Source organism: Brienomyrus brachyistius, chromosome 1 (assembly GCF_023856365.1).
Source record: "Brienomyrus brachyistius isolate T26 chromosome 1, BBRACH_0.4, whole genome shotgun sequence".
Taxonomy (NCBI): Eukaryota; Metazoa; Chordata; class Actinopteri; order Osteoglossiformes; family Mormyridae; genus Brienomyrus; species Brienomyrus brachyistius.
In genome coordinates, this window is record NC_064533.1 from 7,161,032 (window position 1) to 7,180,443 (window position 19,412).

The following is a 19,412-nucleotide window of genomic DNA, read 5'->3' on the forward strand; positions in this document are numbered from 1 at the left end:
CTCCCCCCGAAAAGGAAGCTGGCAGGAATCGCTCCGCTACCCCGCCTCACACGGTAAATAAATCCCGTTCCCGAGCTCAGCTACTGCTTCTGGCCTGTGGATTACCGTGAGGCACCTGACACCGGCCTTCAAAACATCTCCCACAGGAAGAGCTTAGTGCATTATCTTCTGCACTCATCTTTCTTAATACTTTTTCATTAATATTAATTGATATTAACATATAATACCACTAGTGATTTACATTAGGAGTGTAAGTGAGTTTAAGTTATCATAATTCGGGTGGTTTACCTAGTTCTATCAGCATATAAACATCCATTTTGAAATGTCATTTTATTAGTGACTCCCTGAAATCCAAACCTCACTTGCTGTTGACATCAATAATCTCTGGCCTTGCCTTTTGTCCTGATATGTGTCTTTTTTGCATTTCAGGGCGTCTGTCTCCTGATCATTCCAGCCTTGAGGAAGGTGAACATGTGAAAGGTCAAACTACTGCATCCCCGGTCAAAGGTAGACTCTCAGGAGAGTCCCGGGACACTGGGCACCTGCCCCAGTCCCCTCCTGTGCAGAGAGGAGATAAAATAAACGTCTGATCCACTCATGGTAGACAACCATAGCACAGATGTTGTCTCGCTGCCAGGATCTCTGTTGATTCCTTTGTTCCCTGATAGGTGGATACCAATTAAGCACCAGGGCAGGTATCTGGGACCTCGTTCAAATAGTCATCCCTGACTACCCCCCAGCTGTTTCAAAAACTAAATAAATAGATAGTTAGTTGATTTAAACGATTGCAGCTAGCTAACTGGTTAACAGAACAAACTTCTTCAGAATCTTGTAAATAAGGAACTCGTTTATTAAATATTCATTGTAGTGACTGTTTGTGTCCAATGGGGTCAAACCTCAGGCATCTCACATAAATGCATAGTTTGGCAGCAAATACTACCATTGCCTAAGCAGTGTCTCTTTCCAACAGAGTCTTTCGATCAACACAAAATGTCCAGCAGCTCCGACACCGAGGGTGAGCCCAGCGTTGAGGCCCCAGCCCAGGGTGACAGTGTGCCTGTTGTAGGCGAGAGTTCCCAGTGCTCCGACACAGAAGTTGACCAAGACCTCAACAGTGCCTGTGCCAGAAGGCGCAGGTCCCAATCCAGACAAGCCAATGAAACATATACCATCACCACTGAGTTGGCTGTTGACCCTGAGCTGGAGAATGACGTGACTTCAGGCACCAGCAAATGCCTTTCCCCCTCAGCACCAGCCAGCAATGATTCCGGAACCCCCTTGACAGACGATGAACTAGACCAAGATTTTGACGTTGACTTTTTGTCCAAGAATACGGACGACTTGGTCTGCAAAGAAGCTGAGGACTCATTCTATGTAGAGTTTCCTCCGATTGAACCATGTGAAATAGCTTTTATGTCATCATCTGCTCAGCCTAATGCTGGACAAGCGGAGGTTTTCTCTGACCATCGTGCAAACGTTCAAGATCGTGCATCTGGAGCCTCTGATGACACAAACTCCCCATCATCTGACCCAGGCATCGCAGACATGAAGGGATGCAACATGTACGCGACTTCGGACCAGCAGAGCGATGACCTCAGCACTCCTGGCTCTGATTCGGACGTAGAGGGTGAGCTGGAGGCAGCCTTTGCCTGCGGGGGGCCCTTGGTCAGTCACATGATCTCATCCATCTCAGAGACTGAGCTGGACCTGACAAGTGACAGCAGCAGTGGCCGCTCGTCCCACCTCACCAACTCCATCGAGGAGGCCAGCTCACCCACTTCTGATCAGGAGTTAGAGACCGAGCTGGAACAAGACAGCGGGATTGTGGGTATCAAGGCTTCTCTGCTCCTTGGGCAACCCGAGCCCATCAAAGAGGCTTCGCCCATTGATGCGCCAGAGATGCAGGAACAGCTGGATGACAGTCAGGCATTGATGGGAATGCAAAGCGTTGATGATGCCATCTATGAGCACACAGCCGACCCCGACGAGACCCTGCCACCCACAGACTGCTGTGACGATGAGCTTTCCAAACAGCTGGTGCTGAAGATTGAACCAGACCACAGCCTGGAGAGCTTTAAAAGGTCCTTCTACTTGCCCATAGGGCCAAAACTCATGCCTGCCGTGGATGACAGTGACTGTGATTCTGAGTCAGAATCAGAAGATGAACTGAGTGAGAATTCGGATTCACCTTGGCTGCTCAGCAATCTCGTCAACAAAATGATCTCCGAGGGCTCCTACCCCATAAGCTGTCCAGAGGACTGCTTTAAAAGGTCTGCCTCCATCTCGGACACCATTTCCCCCTCATCAGACTTGGAGGCAGATGCTTTTAATGATCATTTTGAAGCCCAGCCGCAGTCGAATGATGACGTGCAGGAGGAGACGTCAGATGAAAACGGCAAAGACTTAGGTCTGATCGCGTCAGCTGATTCCAAGGAGGAACTTAAAGGTGATGAGATGGTTCGACCAGAGCGCAGAGTGGGTCTATCAGGAAACAATGACACATCAGGCATGTGTGTATATGTAAAGGACACCAACGCCCCCATCCTCAATGAGGCATATAGCAGCAGAATGATAAACCCAGGAGGTCATGGTGTGGACTCAGGTCCGGCTTCCCCCAAAAACCTGGACAGCTCTCCAGATCCCATGTTAGATAAAAACATTATACAAGAGGAGCAGGAGCCTGATAATGACCTGTCAATGCAAATGACAGGACTTCAACCCCACATTGAAGATATGGAGAGTGATGAGGAAAGGGAGAACATGAGGTTACTGGACCGGATGACTGAAGTGAAGAACAGCCTCACTCTGGACATTCCCACCACCCAGACTAACCGCTGCTTCAGCCTGACCTTTTCCACTGACAACGACGAGGGCTCCTTCCCAGTGTCCCTCCACGGTTCCCCCTACGGCGATGCCTACCTGGACAGCTCTCCGCCCGTCGACGAGAGCGTCCAGGCCCACAGGTCCACCGAGAATATGATGGGAAGGCACATGGATGAATCACTAGCCTACGACTCGGTCAAGTACACCTTGGTGGTGGATGAGAACGCCACCCTGGAGCTGGTCAGCCTGAGGAGGTGCACGTCCGTCCTGAGTGATGACAGCGACATATCCACGCTGTGCGACGACTGCCCCCTGGAAGTGGGTGCCGAGTTTGGCCAGGGTGGAGAGAACCTGGATGTCATCAGTTCTTCGGAGGACTCATCCCCCGAGGCTGAAATTCCCTTCTCCAAGAAATTCCTGAATGTTTTTGTCAACAGCACCACACGCTCATCTAGTGAGTACAACTCCTAATGAAACAAACTGTGAAAGTTATTATTATTGCAAAAAATTGCATCTACTAGTACTACAACTACTTGCTCTGAACAACAAGCCACGTAGAGTTCCTGTCCCCCAATAAAAATGTTATTCCTTCCCTTAATGAGTTGTATGTCCTAGGTTTCCCGTACTTAATTGTATATGATTAATCTTTTGTACATTTCTTCACATTAAATCACGTGATCTTCCATTTAGTATTATTAAAATGTGTTTTTTATGAGTAAAACGTCAGTTTGAAGTTTGATTTTCCCCTTATATATACATATATATCATTTTAAAAAAATGTTTGGACAAATTAGAATTAATTGCTAATGTGTAATGAAAATATTTAACTACACAAAAATAACAGCCATTACTTTTAATTGTTATACCAATGGGACTTAGTGCTACTATGCATTTTCAGTTCCTGTTAGATTGTAAGTTGGTATTATTGATCTGTCTTCCCTCTGCCCTTTCATGCAGGTACAGAGTCATTTGGGCTTTTCGCGTGCACCATCAATGGACAGGAGAGAGAACAGACACACAGGGCTGTATTCAGGTAAATCTTTTAAGGGGGGGAGGGGCTTTTAATACGGTTTTTCAACCCAGGGAAAGATTTTTGTTGGCCAAATGCAAGTCGGGTAGCCTTTATATTGTCTGAAAGGCCACTATATCAACAAAAAGGGAGGTGCGATTAACACCTGACCCCATGCATGCTAACCCTGGATCTCCGCAGTGGTCCCTCAGCCCAAGACTCAGGACACGGAGCAGTTCAGTAGTTAAGAGGCACAGATGGTGTGACAGGAGACGGTGACGTGGTTAAGGGTATGGCAGCGTAACCCGAAGCTCCCTGCTGTGTGACCTTAATAAGGCACTTGACCTTGGACCGTATTTAACTATATGAAGGGATGCAGTTATATGAATGTAAACGTAGTCTCTCTGAATGAAAATTGATTAACAACAAGGAAAGGTAATATGTATGAATTGCGAGGTCCTTTCTGTTCTGCTTATAGACTATGTGTAAGGAGAGACTATGTTCTGCCATGTTTGGCTCTGCTAAATTCTCCAGGGCTTCACACTGTGGTGTGATGCTCACATTCCATGTCACAAGACACTCTGGCGCCAGGTGCCATGGAGACAATGCCATCTCCCATGGCAACCGGCTACGAAGGGAAGCAGGAGGAGTCACCTGCCCCTTGTGCCTGAGTGTGTGACTGGTGCTACGTCCCCCCCCCCCCCCTCCCCCGCCCCCTCCACCAAATCTGCGTCTGGAGGGCAACGCGGCGGGCGTGTAGCGTAATGAGAGACCTCATTAGTGTGAAAGCCAGCAGCTCCTGGGGGCCGAGTGCAGGGTCCCCCCCCCCCCACCCATCTTGGGACAGAAGGGGAACACCTCCCACCACGTTCTCCAAAGGGGTCGGGAGCAGCTGGACAGGGACACGGGGACCGTCTGAGGCTATTGTGTTACAGCACTAATGAGCGGATGATGTCACATCCACAGAGGCGGGGGGTGTTACTGAAACCCAAGCCTGACCCAAAAAGCAAATTATGCCACATACATTATGGAGTTACTGTGTCATTATGGTCTGCTCTATATGCTCTGTTTAAATAATTTATGTTCCATTTCTCATATTCTGTTGGAATTCTCCCTGTGGGGGAGCAGAGATCAATCCATCCACGCAGGAAACGAGTTACCATTCTGTGATTTTTAAGCTTACTTTGTGACGGGCATCCCGGCTCTCTGCCGCCCCCTGCAGGTTCATCCCCAGGCATGCGGACGAACTAGAGCTGGACGTGGACGATCCCTTGTTCGTAGAGGAAGAGGAGGATGACTACTGGTACCGAGGATATAACATGCGCACCGGGGAGAGGGGCATCTTCCCTGCCTACTACGCCCACGAGGTCGTCGGTCAAGCCAGGGAGCTTGGAGGTGAGCTAAATCAGAAATGGGAATCATGACCTGGAGGAATTGAGTATGGATCAGCTCGATGATGGGGATGATAAGTGACAGCACTCCGAGGAACAGGAAAGGAGTGTGACATGTGTCAATATGTCAGGACCTGGTTCCAGGTCACCTTGTGTCAAAGAAAAGCGATGACACCAATGTATATTACAAGAATTTCAGGATGAGGGACATTAGGCACTAATCAACACACAACACTGAAACTATCATATCCTTGTAGCATTAATACGCAGATGGTCATGGTCTTGCAGGGTTGAAGAGGGACACATCCTGGATGGAGAGCTTCAGCGTTCAGTTCCTTGGGTCGGTGGAGGTGCCCTATCATCAGGGCAATGGCATCCTGTGTGCTGCTATGCAGAAGGTAGGCTTTAGCCCTCGGGTCTGAGCAGACCCCTAATCTCAGTCTTCCTGAAGATCATCTCGGGTGTTTCACCGTAGATCTGCAAGGCTGTGGGGTCAGTGTGTCATGACACAAGTAAACCAGCCACATAGATCACATTCAAAAGTCTACACTTATGCACCAAGGTCTTCTCAAACCCAACAGAGAAGATGCTGGATGTCTTGCACCAGGGGTATGCCGTGCAAATGGTGACTGCACCAGGATCAGGGTTCAGGTTTGGCTAATCCTCCCCATTGTCCCTGCCGCTGTAGATCGCTGTCACACGGAAGCGGACAGTACATGTACGTCCCCCTGTGCTGTGTGACCTGGAGATCAGCCTGCAGGGCATCAAGCTGGTCATGAGTCTGGACGACGACTTCGGGGAATTGGATGAGGTGAGGTCTGGGGTGCTTCGCCCTCACTGCAGGGCTCTCTCGAGGTTGTTAACAGGCGTGCGAGAGCAGATAGAGGGCAGGATAGAGGGCAGGATAGAGGGCAGGATAGAGGGCACCGCCACGTAGCAAAGCGGAACTGGCAGAAAGGATCCAGTTTGTCAGGTACAGAGTCGGGACTGGGTGAAGACCCAGACAGTAAAGGAGAATCTGAGATGGGGGGGGGGGGGGTGGGGTGCATGTTAGTTAGGGACAAGAAGGATGTAAAAGATGGCTTCAGCCCAGCATCTTGGGGGTGGAGTCAGGGCTGCAACACAGCAAAATACGACAAATAATATTAATTACTGGGAATGGGGGTGATGAAATAAATCATGGGTGCAGTGAGAATGTGAAATGAAGCAGCTGCCATCCAGGTTTGTGATCCATTTGCCCCCACAAGCCTTACCCTACAGTGTCTGACTCCCCCCAAAGAAGTAGGTAGTGCCATTTGCTTCATATCCTGATTGGTCTCCGAACGGGCGATATGGGGGCCGAGTCTGGCTGCGCGGTTAAATCTGTCTGCTTTTGTTCAGTTTGACAGGTGCAGCCACTTCTTCCAGATGAAAAACGTCTCCTTTTGTGGATGCCATCCCAAGAACAACTGGTATCTGTCCACTAGGGGGTGCTACACACACACACACACACACACACATACAAATGCACCGTGTTGGGTTCATATGCACTAAGACTGCTTTAGGGATTATAATAAAAACTCTTTTGTATATATAACCAAAGCTGCATAAATGTAGTACAATTGCATGTTGTTCATGCAAAAATGCATGATCCTCTCAACTGTATAAATATTATATAACTGTTGTTGACAAAGCTAGACAATACTGTTCATTATAAAATAGTAATTGTTATAATTATATTTTAAAGCACAAGCAGGAAGAGAAACTCTCAATTAATTACTACTTTTCGTTAATATATAACCAGGAAAAGCAGCTTTTATCTTTACCCCGCTAAAAGAAATAAACGCAGGGTAATTAAAGGAACTACACCACACACACCGAACGAAAAAAAGATGAAGGAATACTCTAATAATTCACATACTGGTTATCTGGGACCCTACTGCCAAGGGGAGAACACATACCAGCCGTTCAACTGGAAAAGCTCAGCGCTGACATCACACATTTTAATAAAGAAAAGCTTTTTTTAACACAAAACCTGTACCATCACCCAATATTTTTTAAAAAAGCATTTTCTTTGCAAATTCTTCATTGTTGATTTGACATTGAATGACAGCACATTAAACACTATGTTCTTCCTACACTCTCATTTTAAAACACTTACTTGCTGAGGAATTTTAGACAAATATGCCACATGTTTTATTACAGTTTCGTAATGTCTGTTTTATTATATTTTACATTTGACTTCATTTTGTTTATGTTTTTTTATGCATCTTTATATTTTCCCTCTGGTTTTTATGCATATTGTTTTTTTTTTATTATTATTGTTGTAAAGCACTTTGGACAGCCAGTGCTTGTTTTTAACTGTGCTGTATAAATAAAATGACTTGACTTGACAATTTGGTTGTACATAAATAACTGAAATCAATTTCTTGTCTTCACCTCCAGCTACTTTGGGTTTATCACCAAGCATCCGACGCTGAACCGCTTTGCCTGTCACGTATTCGTATCCCAGGAGTCCATGCGGCGTGTGGCAGAATGTGTAGGGTAAGACCCTTATTAATCCCTATTTTCATGGAAGAGGACAGTTTAAATGGGGCGAAATGCAGCGCCTTGAGCCTGAGTTACGTAAGAGAACAATGCGTCACTTGAAACAGGGAGATAAAAATTTGCGCTAGCCTTGTGACTAAAAAAGCCGTTCATTAGCTTTCAGCATAATTGATGCTAATGTGATCATCGTTGGCACTCGGAGAACTAGCATCAGCAAACGCATTTGCGGCTCATTTTATCCATTTTTTTTAGCTGTCAGGCCCAACTCAGCCCTTGCTTCTGTTTCAGACGCGCTTTCCAGGAGTATTACCAGGAGCACCTGGAGTATGCCTGTCCCACGGAGGACATCTACCTGGAGTAGCGGAGATGTCAAGCCCCGTCCTCCTCTTATTATGTATGTTCCTAAGTGCTCCACCAGGGGGCGATGTGTAGCTGTTATCTATTGTACAATACATTTTGTTCTGGCGTTTCTTTTTTTGCCCCAGTGCGCTCACTTTGAGAACTCCTCAGATGAATTACCCTTATATTTTACTTCTTTTCTACAATATTATAGGGATTTTTTGGCAGCTCTGCAAACATTTTCTTTGATTTTCTTTTCCGTTATGAATTTAAAATTACAGCAAATTCTGTATGCGACATTCATGCATGGCTTTATGGGTAACAAAGAGAACAGACAGGCAAACAGGAAAGATTTTCTGTTGTGCTAATCTTGGGTTTGGGGTAGGCTTTATATAACTAGAAGATTTAAAAAAATATGAGAGTCTGTAAATAAGAATTTGTTCAATATCAAACAAATTATGTTTTGATTTCTACTGAAATTATTATTCTGGAGAAGGTAAACGGGGGGGTGATAGATTTGAGGTGGGTCATAGTGTGGGATAGAGGAGTCTCCTAGTGAATAGGCAGAGGAAACATACTGTAAATAAATGTATAGATTTAGGAGAACGTTAGATTGCTTTAAAAACAAGTGGTTATTAGCATCCACATCGGTTATGACTGGGTACTGTCAGGACACGGTCAGTGATCTGGTGTGGTCTGCTGTGTGAAAGACCGGACTGACAAAACCGCGCACTTGCAGGGCGTCACAACAGCCGGACTTTCTAAGGCTTCCGAGATCCACGTCGCCTTTGTTAAAGAAAAGCTACAGCTTTGGGAGAAAAAAAAACACAGCAATCACGGCTTCCATCATCTTTGGCGAGGCAGAAGACGATTAAAAAATACAATGAAAATCAGCTTATATGCAATTAGTTTGTAGCCGAAGAAAATGATATATGTATACACATACTGCAAAATGTCCTTATAATAATGACAGCTAATGGCACGGCGTGCATTCATTTGGCTGCTTTAAACATCAGAGGAATAGGGGTACATTCGGCAATTAGTCCTAGAGCCTAGATCACATAGATCGAAAGCCTAAAAGGACAAAATCTTGAAAAGTTTACGGTAATAATGGCCACAGCTTCTTTTCTCTTGTCCTGTCTCTGTACAGCTTATTTCCATGAATGATATTGACGTCATTGTATGGTCAAGTGGATTCTGGGAAAATGGCGCTGCTCTCGCGAAAGACTATATTTTTCCCGTGCGAGACGAGACTCGATCTTTCTTACTTAGCGTGGCTTTAATGTAGATACCGGTCTTGCATGTCGTAAAACGTGAAGAAAACTTTGGTTCTGTAACGAAGACCTTTGCCGTGTTTTTTTCCCCCCCTTTCGGTTCTCTCTCTGGATTTTTGCTGCTCACTCTGAAACCGCCGGCATTAAACCTCCAGCAACATCACTAGTGATCGAAGCCATAATATATCGGACTGTTCAATAATATCTTTGGCTGGGATCTCAGCTGCAAATGCTGTGGGGAGGAAGACACGCCCTCTCTCCCCCGGATTCCCTGAGCTGCTCGGGCAGCGTGGGGCTGAATGGAGAGAGAGACAGATAGAGGCCTCTTTATGTCCAGTATAAGACCATAATCCCAATGTCCATGTCACAGGGGCCTGCTGTTAGCTGCTGGGGTATGTTACACCGTGGAAAAGGGTCATAAAAAAGAAGACAAAACACACAAAACGAGGTCCTTCAAGAAGTTTTTTTTTTATTCTTCTGGATATTGTTTTAATGATCATCATATAGAGCAAAAGTATTTATTATATAAAGCATATGATCACAGACCAATATTGTGTCTACAGCTATTTACTATTTCCCTCTTACCGAAATGAGTTACACGTTGAATGCTTCACGTTTTAGGTTTCACATCTGTGTCGGTGTTCATGTGGGGGTTTTCTGGATACAGTAGATTGTGACTAATTTGTACCTTACTGAAAATAAAAGGAGAGCGAAATCGCTGTCATTGGAAATCTGGTTGAGACTCGATCCGAAGACGGAGAGTGGGTCATTCCCGGGATCCCGGTGTCCGCTTGTGGGAACTCGTCTTATAGTCGCTGTCTGGTCCCCATCTTGTTTGCATGATTTCCATATCGTTACTCGTGTCCTTGTCCTGACCTTCACAAATCCTTAACAAAGCACTAATACCAGGGGAGATATCCGTAACAAAAAGCACAGGACCTCTGTCCTTAAAGCCAGCCGCAGTACATTTTAGCCATTTATAAGAAAGCTTAGCCTTAGCCATTCTCGGCAGCTTTTTGTTGCCATTTGCTTTCCTTCTTTTTTCAAATCTTGATGAAGCAAAGCAACACAACGAAAAGGATGTGTTTCTATTTTTGAAAAAAAAAAAATCAAAAACAGACTGAACCTGGATATTTATCTTGGCGTGTAAGGGTGCTATATCATTCTGCTAATAATTTATGAACTTTGGAAATAGGAAAGGGCGTAACTCAGCAGAGTGGAAGCGTGTTAGATGTTGACTGTGTTGGTCATTCCCTCTGATTATTGATATTACTGTAATTGTAAAACAAGATTTTGCAGGTTATTGTGTTTTTTTAGTCTCATTACTTATTCTGTACGTGTACAGCTTCTCTGAGGTGGTCTGTGCCTCATCAGGTAAGAAGGGTGTGCCTGAACTTGGAAGATTGCGAGGTCAAATCCCCCCCCTCCCCAAAAAAAAATCGCATATATGTATATAATTTTGTCTGAAAGCATTTGCTAATTAAATGTTAACTTCTCTACGTACCAGCAGAGGGGAATTATGTAGTTGCAGTTTGAACTAGAAATCAGGCTATACATACCGATACTAGGAAAGGCACAGACTGATGGGGCTGAGCTTTGGGGTTCAACTTAGGATGTGCAATACCAGCCAAAAGTCTGGACACAAAATCATCCCTGAGCAAACCTCACAGTTATGTAGTATTATCTTGTGAAGAAGCAAATAGATGGAGTACTGTGACCTGGCCCCTACACTCCCCCGACCTAAAGCTTGAGTTGGGTAGTTAACTTGCGCCCAAGAACTTGTGGAAACTCCTTCAGGACTGTTGGAGAAGCATTCCAGGCGGCTACATCTGGAACTTGATAGAGAGAATGTCACGAGGCTTTTTTTTGAAGAGTCTAAAATCTTGAGATGTTGAACACTTCTCTTGTATTTAGTATGTACTATCATTGCCTCGAGGCCTTTTACCATAAGGTAACAAATGAATTAAAAGCAGGTGTGTCCAGAATTTTGATGGGTACTGCGCCAAAAACAGCTCTTAGAAACACTCACTACTGGTACCTACGGTTTTCTAGCTTGCATAAGTCTTATCTGAGATGAGCCATTTTAGGGAGGATATTCCCAAAGGTCATCCTGTCCATATTTCATGCAGAATCCAGCATCACTGCTCTTAGTGACAGGTAGCAATCACTTCTTATTTTCGGGAAATCAGAAGTGATCAGAGATTGTGTGGTGTTATCGGAGAGAGAGCGCTGTAAATGCAATAGGGTCTGTTTCTTTACCATCTCAAGTGTGTGATTGAACCAAACACTTAAAATAAAGAAGACCAACTCCGTGACTTTTTGAGCATCAGCGATGGAAGACTGACGGATTTACAGAAGTACTTCCCCTTTTGGGTTTAGGTCTCATTTTCTTTCTATGTTGTACGTTCCTCCAGGTAACGGAACACCTCGTACTGTCATCTCCTACTTTACCAAATGTAATCATGCGACAAAGTTTGTTTTGCAAGGATCTGAACTCTCCAGAATTTGTTCATCAACAAACACCTACTTGTAAAGTCTGACGTAGATTCCATTGCCCGCTACGCTGAGAATAAATAGATTTAACCCAAAAACCAGCTGCAGATAATTGTCCAAAAGGATGTTTTATATACAGAACTGTATCCACCTGTTTCATTTTCCTGTGTATCATTTTAGTCCAATAAGGTTTCAGAACTCTTCCGACATTGGCTGTTCCAGAAGATTCCATTCGGGTTGGTTTAGCAACTCTACTGCATCCAGGTAGCCTGTTTTACATTAATGCTAATCAAACCCTGTTCGTCTGCTCTTTAGCTAAACACGTCAGTATGTGATGGACACTGTATCATTTGAACAAGGACTTATAATGAAGTATAAACTTTACGCACTCTGCCTTGTCATGGATTTGGTCTTATGAATAAAATATATGCTTGATGTTGATGGGTGTCTCTGTGAATCGGCTAAAACCGGCCTACAAGCTGCAATACATTCACCCATCTCCTAGCGGTGAGGTCATGGGGCTTCCTGAGGTTGGCCAACAATAACATCTCAGTGTTTCTTTCACGTCTGATTTATTGCGGTCAAATATGATTTTAGTCAGTTACCTTTATTAGCATTAAACACAAAATTAGTATCATTAAGGCACAGAAAAGTTATCAAAATGCATATTCCTTTTATATTAATTACGACCCTTTACGTGTTTTCCAGTGTGTACCCTGAGATGACGGAATTCCATCCTTAAATAGCACCCATAAATGTATTCATAGTCTTCTTACAAATTCCAACATAACACAGGCTTTGCACTGATGTGCTTGAATTAGCCTCAGGTTGCTTTATCCACCATTTAAAATGTGTGGATGCTCCCTGGTGTAACTCCGGGTTGCAAATCCCTCATCATTTGGACTATTTTTGTTAAGAAGGTAAACAAGCAGACTCAGACAACAATCTCATTACATAAAAAGGCATTTCAAAATCTAATCATAAGCACGAAAATCACGCCTATGGTGAAATATTTCAGCCAATAAAATTTTTTTCAGATTTTGTAAGTGGCATATGATTGGTTGTGTGTGATCTGATTGAAACCGTGGCTGTTATCTGATTTGACCCCAGGCTAGCAGGTACAGCAAATAGGTTTGGGGATGCACTGTGGCTTACAGCAGGGCTCCAGCGCGTGGTCACCTCCCTTTGCTATCTGAGACTCTCCGAACACCATCGTCTCCTCAAATTCGGTCTTCACTTCCTGGATCATCTGCAGCACGGCCTTGTACTCCGGGTTGGGGGAAGCAGCTAAGTTGTAATTCTCTGAAGGGTCTGTCGCCAGGTCGAAGAGCAGGGGGGGGTCGTGCTGCTGGAGGGTGGACTGCCAGCTACAATCGGGGTCTGCTGTGGTGTCACTGTGCGGAGAACCTGGAACCGCATAGAGATCTGTAATCCATTCCTGTCTAACCTACAGCTAACTGGGCCAATTCTGGATCATGGAAGCTTCCATTAGAATCAGAAAAAATATCTTAACTATGATGTTACTTCTGTTATTTTGGCTGGAAACTTGCGGAAACTCACCTCTAGTGTAGTAGTGGGCCTTATACTTTCCCACCCTCACGGCAAACAGCCCATACTTCTCGTTAGGGTCATCGGGGTAGTAAAACATGGCCTTTCTCTTACTCTGAAGCACAGAGACAGCACCTTAATTACAGCTCACATATTATAACCCAATGCATTGCAAGTCAAACATTAAGAGACCCAGAATTGAGTAGGTAAACAAGGTATTGACTTTAATGAGCTGCCTGGAGATACGTCCTTTTCACAGACAGTCCAGGATACCTGGAAGAGCCTTGAGAAGCGTTACCTACGTTTCGCTTTAGAAAGAGAGGTCATTAGCAATCTTATTTCAGAGCGACAGGGAATCTGTACTCCTGAGATAATGCTTAAATTCGACATCTGCATTCAGGTAACGAACATAAAGAAAATGAGAATTACCGGTCCGCTCCTGAACAGGATGGATCTCATATCAAACCCGTCCAGATACACCTGGGGAAGCTTTGCTCCCCCAAGGCTGGCAAAGGTGGGCAGGATGTCCAGGGTGCTGGCCAGCTCATGAGTGACACCTGCAGGAAAAGACTGTCAGTAACGGCAGCGTTTCCTGACACTGGCATTCAGCAGTGGGAGTGCAGTGTGTCTCACAGGGTTAGGACTCTGTACTTGTGATTAGAAGGTTACTGGTTCAAATCCTGGGGGCAATATGACTTTGCCACACAACCCTGGACCCTCAGCCCCTCTAGAGATTTGTTGACACCAATTTCCATAGGTCTCTTTGGATAGACGCATCTACTAAAATAACTAACATTTAATGGTAGTTACTATCTAGCAAAATTACAACTGTGAACATAACTGAACATTTCTTGGAATATGAAACTTCTGAGAGCAATTGATTGTAAAAGAAAAAAACAGAATATTTTGCCCAAAATGTTTATAACAAACTGTTAAGCCTAATTATAGCTGAATTAATTGGATGACTGATTCATCTTAATTAAACTAATTAATGAAAGCATTTCCGAATGCAAACACAGCAAGCACACAACACTCAGCACTGCAGCAGTATATTCTTAAAAACACCCAAGAATTCCCAAGAATCTTCATTTTATTCTGACGAACCACCACTCATGGTATCCGAAACTGAGAGCCTCGCTTTTCACCAATATCCCAACAGCCCGTGATTAACGTATCGGCCAATGAGGGCTGAGAAATTTCTTAATGGTCCAAAACTGGAGTTTCTGATTTGATTGAGTGGATGGATCAGGACACTTTGCTACAATGAAACGCGAAAGGCAGAGAGTTACAGCCCCCCAGATGGGAGGCTAACGGGCACAGGGTCTCCCCCCCCTTGTGGTTGCTGTTCGACAGCATTGCCCGACAGACATCCTCAGTGATGGTCTTCAGCTGCTGGGTTATTAGCGGGCTACACCCACCTGGCTGGATCTTCCCCGGCCAGTAGGCGATGGCGGGCTCCCTCATGCCCCCTTCATAGGTCGTCCCCTTGCCACACTTCAGGAGGCCTGAGTTGCCCCCACGTGACATTCTCATTAGTTCTGGCCTAGCAGGAGATAAGATGGGACCATATCAGATGGCAATCAGGAACTGAAACGTATTCAAACAGGCCTTAATGTCCTTAATGTCTGTAGTATTATAAGAGTTTAACAAAGTTTGTCTGCTTTTGGGTTAATGGGTTTGTGGTTCAATTCAGTATTATTTGGTATGGTGCATTTTCACATTACATTGTCTCAACGCGCTCTACCTTTTCCCTGCCCAAAGCCCCCATTGAATTAAAAAATTCCCTAGTGATAGTGAGGAACCAGACACAGGGGGAGCCTGTGCTCTTCGGGCTGGCAGAAGATGTCAAATGAACATAGTCCTGATTCATACAGAATCAATGGGAGTAGGTGACCGCTAGCAATGAGAATCGCCTTTAAGTATCTGGGTCAAGTCTCAAGAGAACTTAAAGATACCTCGCTACTAAAACTGTGGCAAGGACACAAAACATTTTCATCCATCCATCTACTTTCAGTACCTGCTTATCCTAGTCAGGTTCATGGGGGGCAGGGCCTATCCTACAGGCTACAGGTGCAATGCAAGAAACAACCCAGGATGGATTGCCAACATATCATAGGGCACACTAATACACAATACACTCACAGAAGCACACCTATGGGCAATGTGGTAAAACTCCAATTAATCTCAGCATGTTTTTGGACTGTGGGGGGATACTTGGAGGAAACCCCACACCAAGATGGGGAGACCTTGCAAAATCCACACACAGAACCCTGACAGAGACTTGAACACGGAGATGTGACGCGACAGTGCTAACCACTGGACCGCCATGCTGCCCACAAAACATTTCCATGTTCATTTAAATTCCGCATGTTAAAAGAAAACGACTGACTCTATCAGTGTTAATGTAGCCATGAAACCTAAACAGACTCCCTCCACTATCAAACGATTTCAAGTGTCAATGAAAAAACTAGTAAGCAGTAACATTAGAATGTTTTGTTAAGTTAGAACTGGTGTTTGTGACTGTGAATTGTTTATCTGAAGAGTGCAGACCAGGGCAGACAGCAGGTCCAAAATGACCCAGTTACCCATTATCAGCAGTGAAGACCACCAATGTGTTGTTATGGACGCCGCCGTCCTGCAGGGCCTGAATGATCTTCCCCACTGTCCTGTCCAGCTCGTACAGAGAGTCTCCAAACTTGCCCCTTGACGACTGACCAGTGGCCTCCTTTCCAGCAAACTGGGGATAGTGGGTGTGCTGTGGAAGAGTGTGACAGAGCTGGACGTCACCTGGACGTCATTCTCCCTGCCCAGTATGGTCTGCTTAATGGTGTGTTTCATCAAAGCTGCAGCCCTGATCAACCTTTACGTTATAAAAAGGTTTCTACACACAAATGACAAGAACGCATTATTAAATGTAAGCATAAGTACATTGGCGGGTCATTAAATACTGAGTAATGTAGTGGTTAAGAACCTAACCAAGAAGGCCGACTGTTCAAATCCGCCCAACAGGCTTTTTCAGCTCAATTTTAATTAACAATCATATTCAAGTGCATTAATAGGCAAAAGGGGATTCGTTTTAATATGTTATTTTGAAAGATGGGTAGGGTACCATTTTCTGAGGGGCGCTGGTTTAGCAAGCCAATTGCACTCTGTCTCGGGTGGGAGAAGCTCGCTGAGGACTTTGACTGGTACTGCAGTGGTAAATGTGCAATTTTAAGTGTAAATGTCAGCGTTCGTGACCTACGTGTGATGGATAGTATAGGAAGAAGGGCTGTTTCCTCTTGGCTGACGTCTGGATGAACTGCACGGCGAAGTCGCTGTACGTCTTCTCCAAGTCTGGGAAGCTGACCGGCTGCTGCTTGATGGTGTCGTTGAACATCAGTGGAACTGTGACCTCCCCCACATCACATTTACCGAAGCATTTAACGTCTGGGGGGAAGCAGGTCAGATTGGCGCACGGACCCTGTGTGCAAATAGGAACATTAGTTTTATCCTGCAGCAATCGGCTCTGTTTGAAGGGCTGGCGATCATCGCACACTTGGTCTTACCTGATCATGTGAATAGGGCACTCCGACATAGTGGTCGAAGCCCTGGTGGATGGGGAGGTACATTCCGTTCAGGCCCAGCCCCAGGTGCCACTTGCCGACAATGGCCGTCGCGTACCCCAGAGGTTTCAGCACTTCCGCTATAGTGGTTTCGTTCAGCGGGAGCCCCGACCGGGAGCTCGGGTAGAAGACGCCCGGATAGACCCCGGAGCGAGTCTGCAAACGACCAGTCAGCAATGCTGCTCTATAGTAGGAAAGATCGAAATAAAACGAAATATGTTTTTCTATGTGCGTGCTGTATCGACTCCAAAAACATAAAACACCATAACAACAACTAAAGACTATCAACCAAAATTATTTCCTATTCTTGTATATAGTTCTGTAAAAAATAAAGTATAGCGTAATTCATCGTTAAGGAATTGAGGAAACTCAGTAACTAGGCAGAACCTGGAAGGGCTGCAAACGGGACTGGTGCAGTAGAAGTCGGTAAAACGAAGGCCGTTGGCTGCTAAGTGATCCAGGTTGGGTGTCCTGGAACTGGGGTGTCCGTAAATGCCCAGATCGCCGAATCCCAAATCGTCGGCGAAGAGCAGTACGAAATTCGGCGGCGCTCCTACGGCAAACCGGCTCTGCAGGCACAGGGTCGCTGCAAAGATCGTCAAAGCGACGGTATTTACGGAATAGAAATGCATCTTCCGGGCTTTAGTACGAGACATGAAGAAAACGCTATTCTGTTGAATGAAGCATATAGTTTTTATATCTGTACCTATTTATCCACTCATCAGTTTATCAGTTTTTATTTTTGTTTTGGTTTTTTTTTTGCGCACGACGTCACTGTCACACGGGCGGAAGTCACCGCAGTCACACACCACCCCCCCCCTACCCGTAACACGAAGAATGGCAGTCTATGGCCAGGCGTTTTAGCTTTAATTCATTTGTACACATTCAGGTTTAACTCGTTCGAATGCAAATTCTTGATATCAGAAATTCAACTGTGAGTACTTAAAATGTGTATTTCTGATATCAGAAATTCAACTTTAGTGGGATTCACAACGTTCTCATTCATTTCAATTGGAATTGGAAGTTGAACAGGTTGAAATTCCAATTTATGGTATCAAGAAATAAATTGCAACTAGTTATAATTCAACTTTATATTGCAAGTGGTTATAATGTGTATTTCTGATATCAGGAATTCAGTGTTAACTAGCTGAAAATCCAATTTCTGATATAAGGAATTCACTTGTAACTAGTGGTAATTTAGTTTTAATTATAACTAGTTACAACTGAATTTCCAATACCAGACTCCCACTGAAGTGAATGAGAAAACTTTTTAGAATCTCAATATTTAAAACCCAATTTCTTATATAACTGACATTATATTTAGTCACCATTGAATTTCTGGTCACTTGTTCGAATTGAATTGTGATATCCTCTACAAATGAATTAAAGCTAAAAGGGCTTGTCATAGCGTTTGTGTTCAGCTTGAATGGCGCAAAAACAAAACGTGAAGGAGCGTTTGTGAGACAGATTGCGCAAATAGGAGCTGCTAAAACCTTAAGGGAAGAAAAAAGATCGCTGCAACTCGCAGAAACATCTGGAATCCAGGCTCAAAAATTTGCGGTTGTCATTTCTGATTACATAGAGGTTGTAATAAAAACCTTTCAAACGTGGCCACATACACCCAGAATATCCATCACTTTAATTTCGCCAACAAATCACGCCTTGAAGTTCTACTAAGCGTCAATGGTTTTGTATGCCTAGAGGGTTTGTTTTGTGTATTTCCTCAGCGTCGAAATCAGGTACATATAATTCAGTTCATTTTCAAAGGTTTTATTATCATCCCTACACACCAACACACAGCAATGTAAGGGAAGCTAATGTGTCCTCTGGTCCTGGTCCGAGGTACAACGAAATAGAGGGATATATACAAATAAGTTAAAGGAATTCAACTAAAAGTAAAAGAATAATCAAGATGGAAATATTAAAAAAGAATAATAACAATAGTTTAAAAATACTGTAAATTAAAAATATGAAAAGAAAGTCCCTGTAAAGTCCGACAATGCAGTCTGTAAAAAAAAGGAATACGAATATACATCAGGAAACCCGATTCTTTGCCACATATCAAAGTCCAGGGTTCACTGGTCCTTTGGTACGTTATACGGGTCCCTGGCGAGTCCAACCGCATATAATTTCAACAGATAGTCGTTTGTTTTGCAGTTTCCCCGACTAAAATCAACCTTCGTGTAAGAGGTTCCCCCGGAGTCTTCCTGAGGGGGCATGTTCCGGCGGAAAAGTGACGTCATTGATTAAGAAAACGATGAACATCATTGTCTACCGCGTTGTAAGGAATTCTGGGAGTTGAAGTTGAGTTTGGAATGGAACACGCAACGACTGCTCTGTAAATGCGAACTGAACTCCGGCAAAAAATACCTCTGGAATAAACTTGAACTTGATACTCCATTTG

The 19,412-nt window shown here is 44.4% G+C and overlaps 2 protein-coding genes across 2 annotated transcripts in view; one reads left to right on the forward strand and one right to left on the reverse strand.

Annotated features, from left to right (window-relative positions):
* The window catches only part of mapk8ip2 (mitogen-activated protein kinase 8 interacting protein 2), a 50,332-nt gene extending 38,036 nt beyond the window's left edge, over nt 1-12,296 (forward strand). Inside the window, exons 5-14 of the mRNA XM_049016033.1 lie at nt 1-53; nt 430-507; nt 971-3,277; nt 3,781-3,856; nt 5,055-5,227; nt 5,512-5,621; nt 5,912-6,034; nt 6,604-6,674; nt 7,648-7,746; nt 8,038-12,296. The exon at nt 1-53 is cut by the window's left edge and continues 26 nt beyond it. Coding sequence (XP_048871990.1) covers nt 1-53; nt 430-507; nt 971-3,277; nt 3,781-3,856; nt 5,055-5,227; nt 5,512-5,621; nt 5,912-6,034; nt 6,604-6,674; nt 7,648-7,746; nt 8,038-8,110 — 3,163 coding nt within the window. The 3' untranslated portion in view covers nt 8,111-12,296. The remainder of the gene's footprint in view (nt 54-429; nt 508-970; nt 3,278-3,780; nt 3,857-5,054; nt 5,228-5,511; nt 5,622-5,911; nt 6,035-6,603; nt 6,675-7,647; nt 7,747-8,037) is intronic.
* Nucleotides 12,297-12,410: 114 nt separating this feature from the next.
* On the reverse strand, nt 12,411-17,801 carry arsa (arylsulfatase A). The gene is made up of 8 exons (XM_049016048.1): nt 17,396-17,801; nt 16,952-17,192; nt 16,648-16,866; nt 15,989-16,158; nt 14,822-14,946; nt 13,833-13,960; nt 13,416-13,518; nt 12,411-13,262 (listed from the first exon to the last, which is right to left on the reverse strand). The coding sequence occupies exons 1-8, from the start codon at nt 17,662-17,664 to the stop codon at nt 12,967-12,969; spliced, it is 1,551 nt and encodes a 516-aa protein (XP_048872005.1). The 5' UTR covers nt 17,665-17,801; the 3' UTR covers nt 12,411-12,966.
* Between the last annotated feature and the right edge of the window lie 1,611 nt (nt 17,802-19,412).

What these genes read in the sequence shown, in the direction of transcription:
- arsa (XM_049016048.1), bottom strand. Translation starts at nt 17,664, where the DNA reads ATGTCTCGTACTAAAGCCCGGAAGATGCATTTCTATTCCGTAAATACC. An exon ending in CCCGTTTGCAGCCCTTCCAG is followed by an intron (nt 17,193 to 17,395) that starts GTTCTGCCTAGT and finishes TTCCTACTATAG; the next exon opens with AGCAGCATTGCTGACTGGTC. An exon ending in GTCTTCACTGCTGATAATGG is followed by an intron (nt 14,947 to 15,988) that starts GTAACTGGGTCA and finishes ATCTCCTGCTAG; the next exon opens with GCCAGAACTAATGAGAATGT.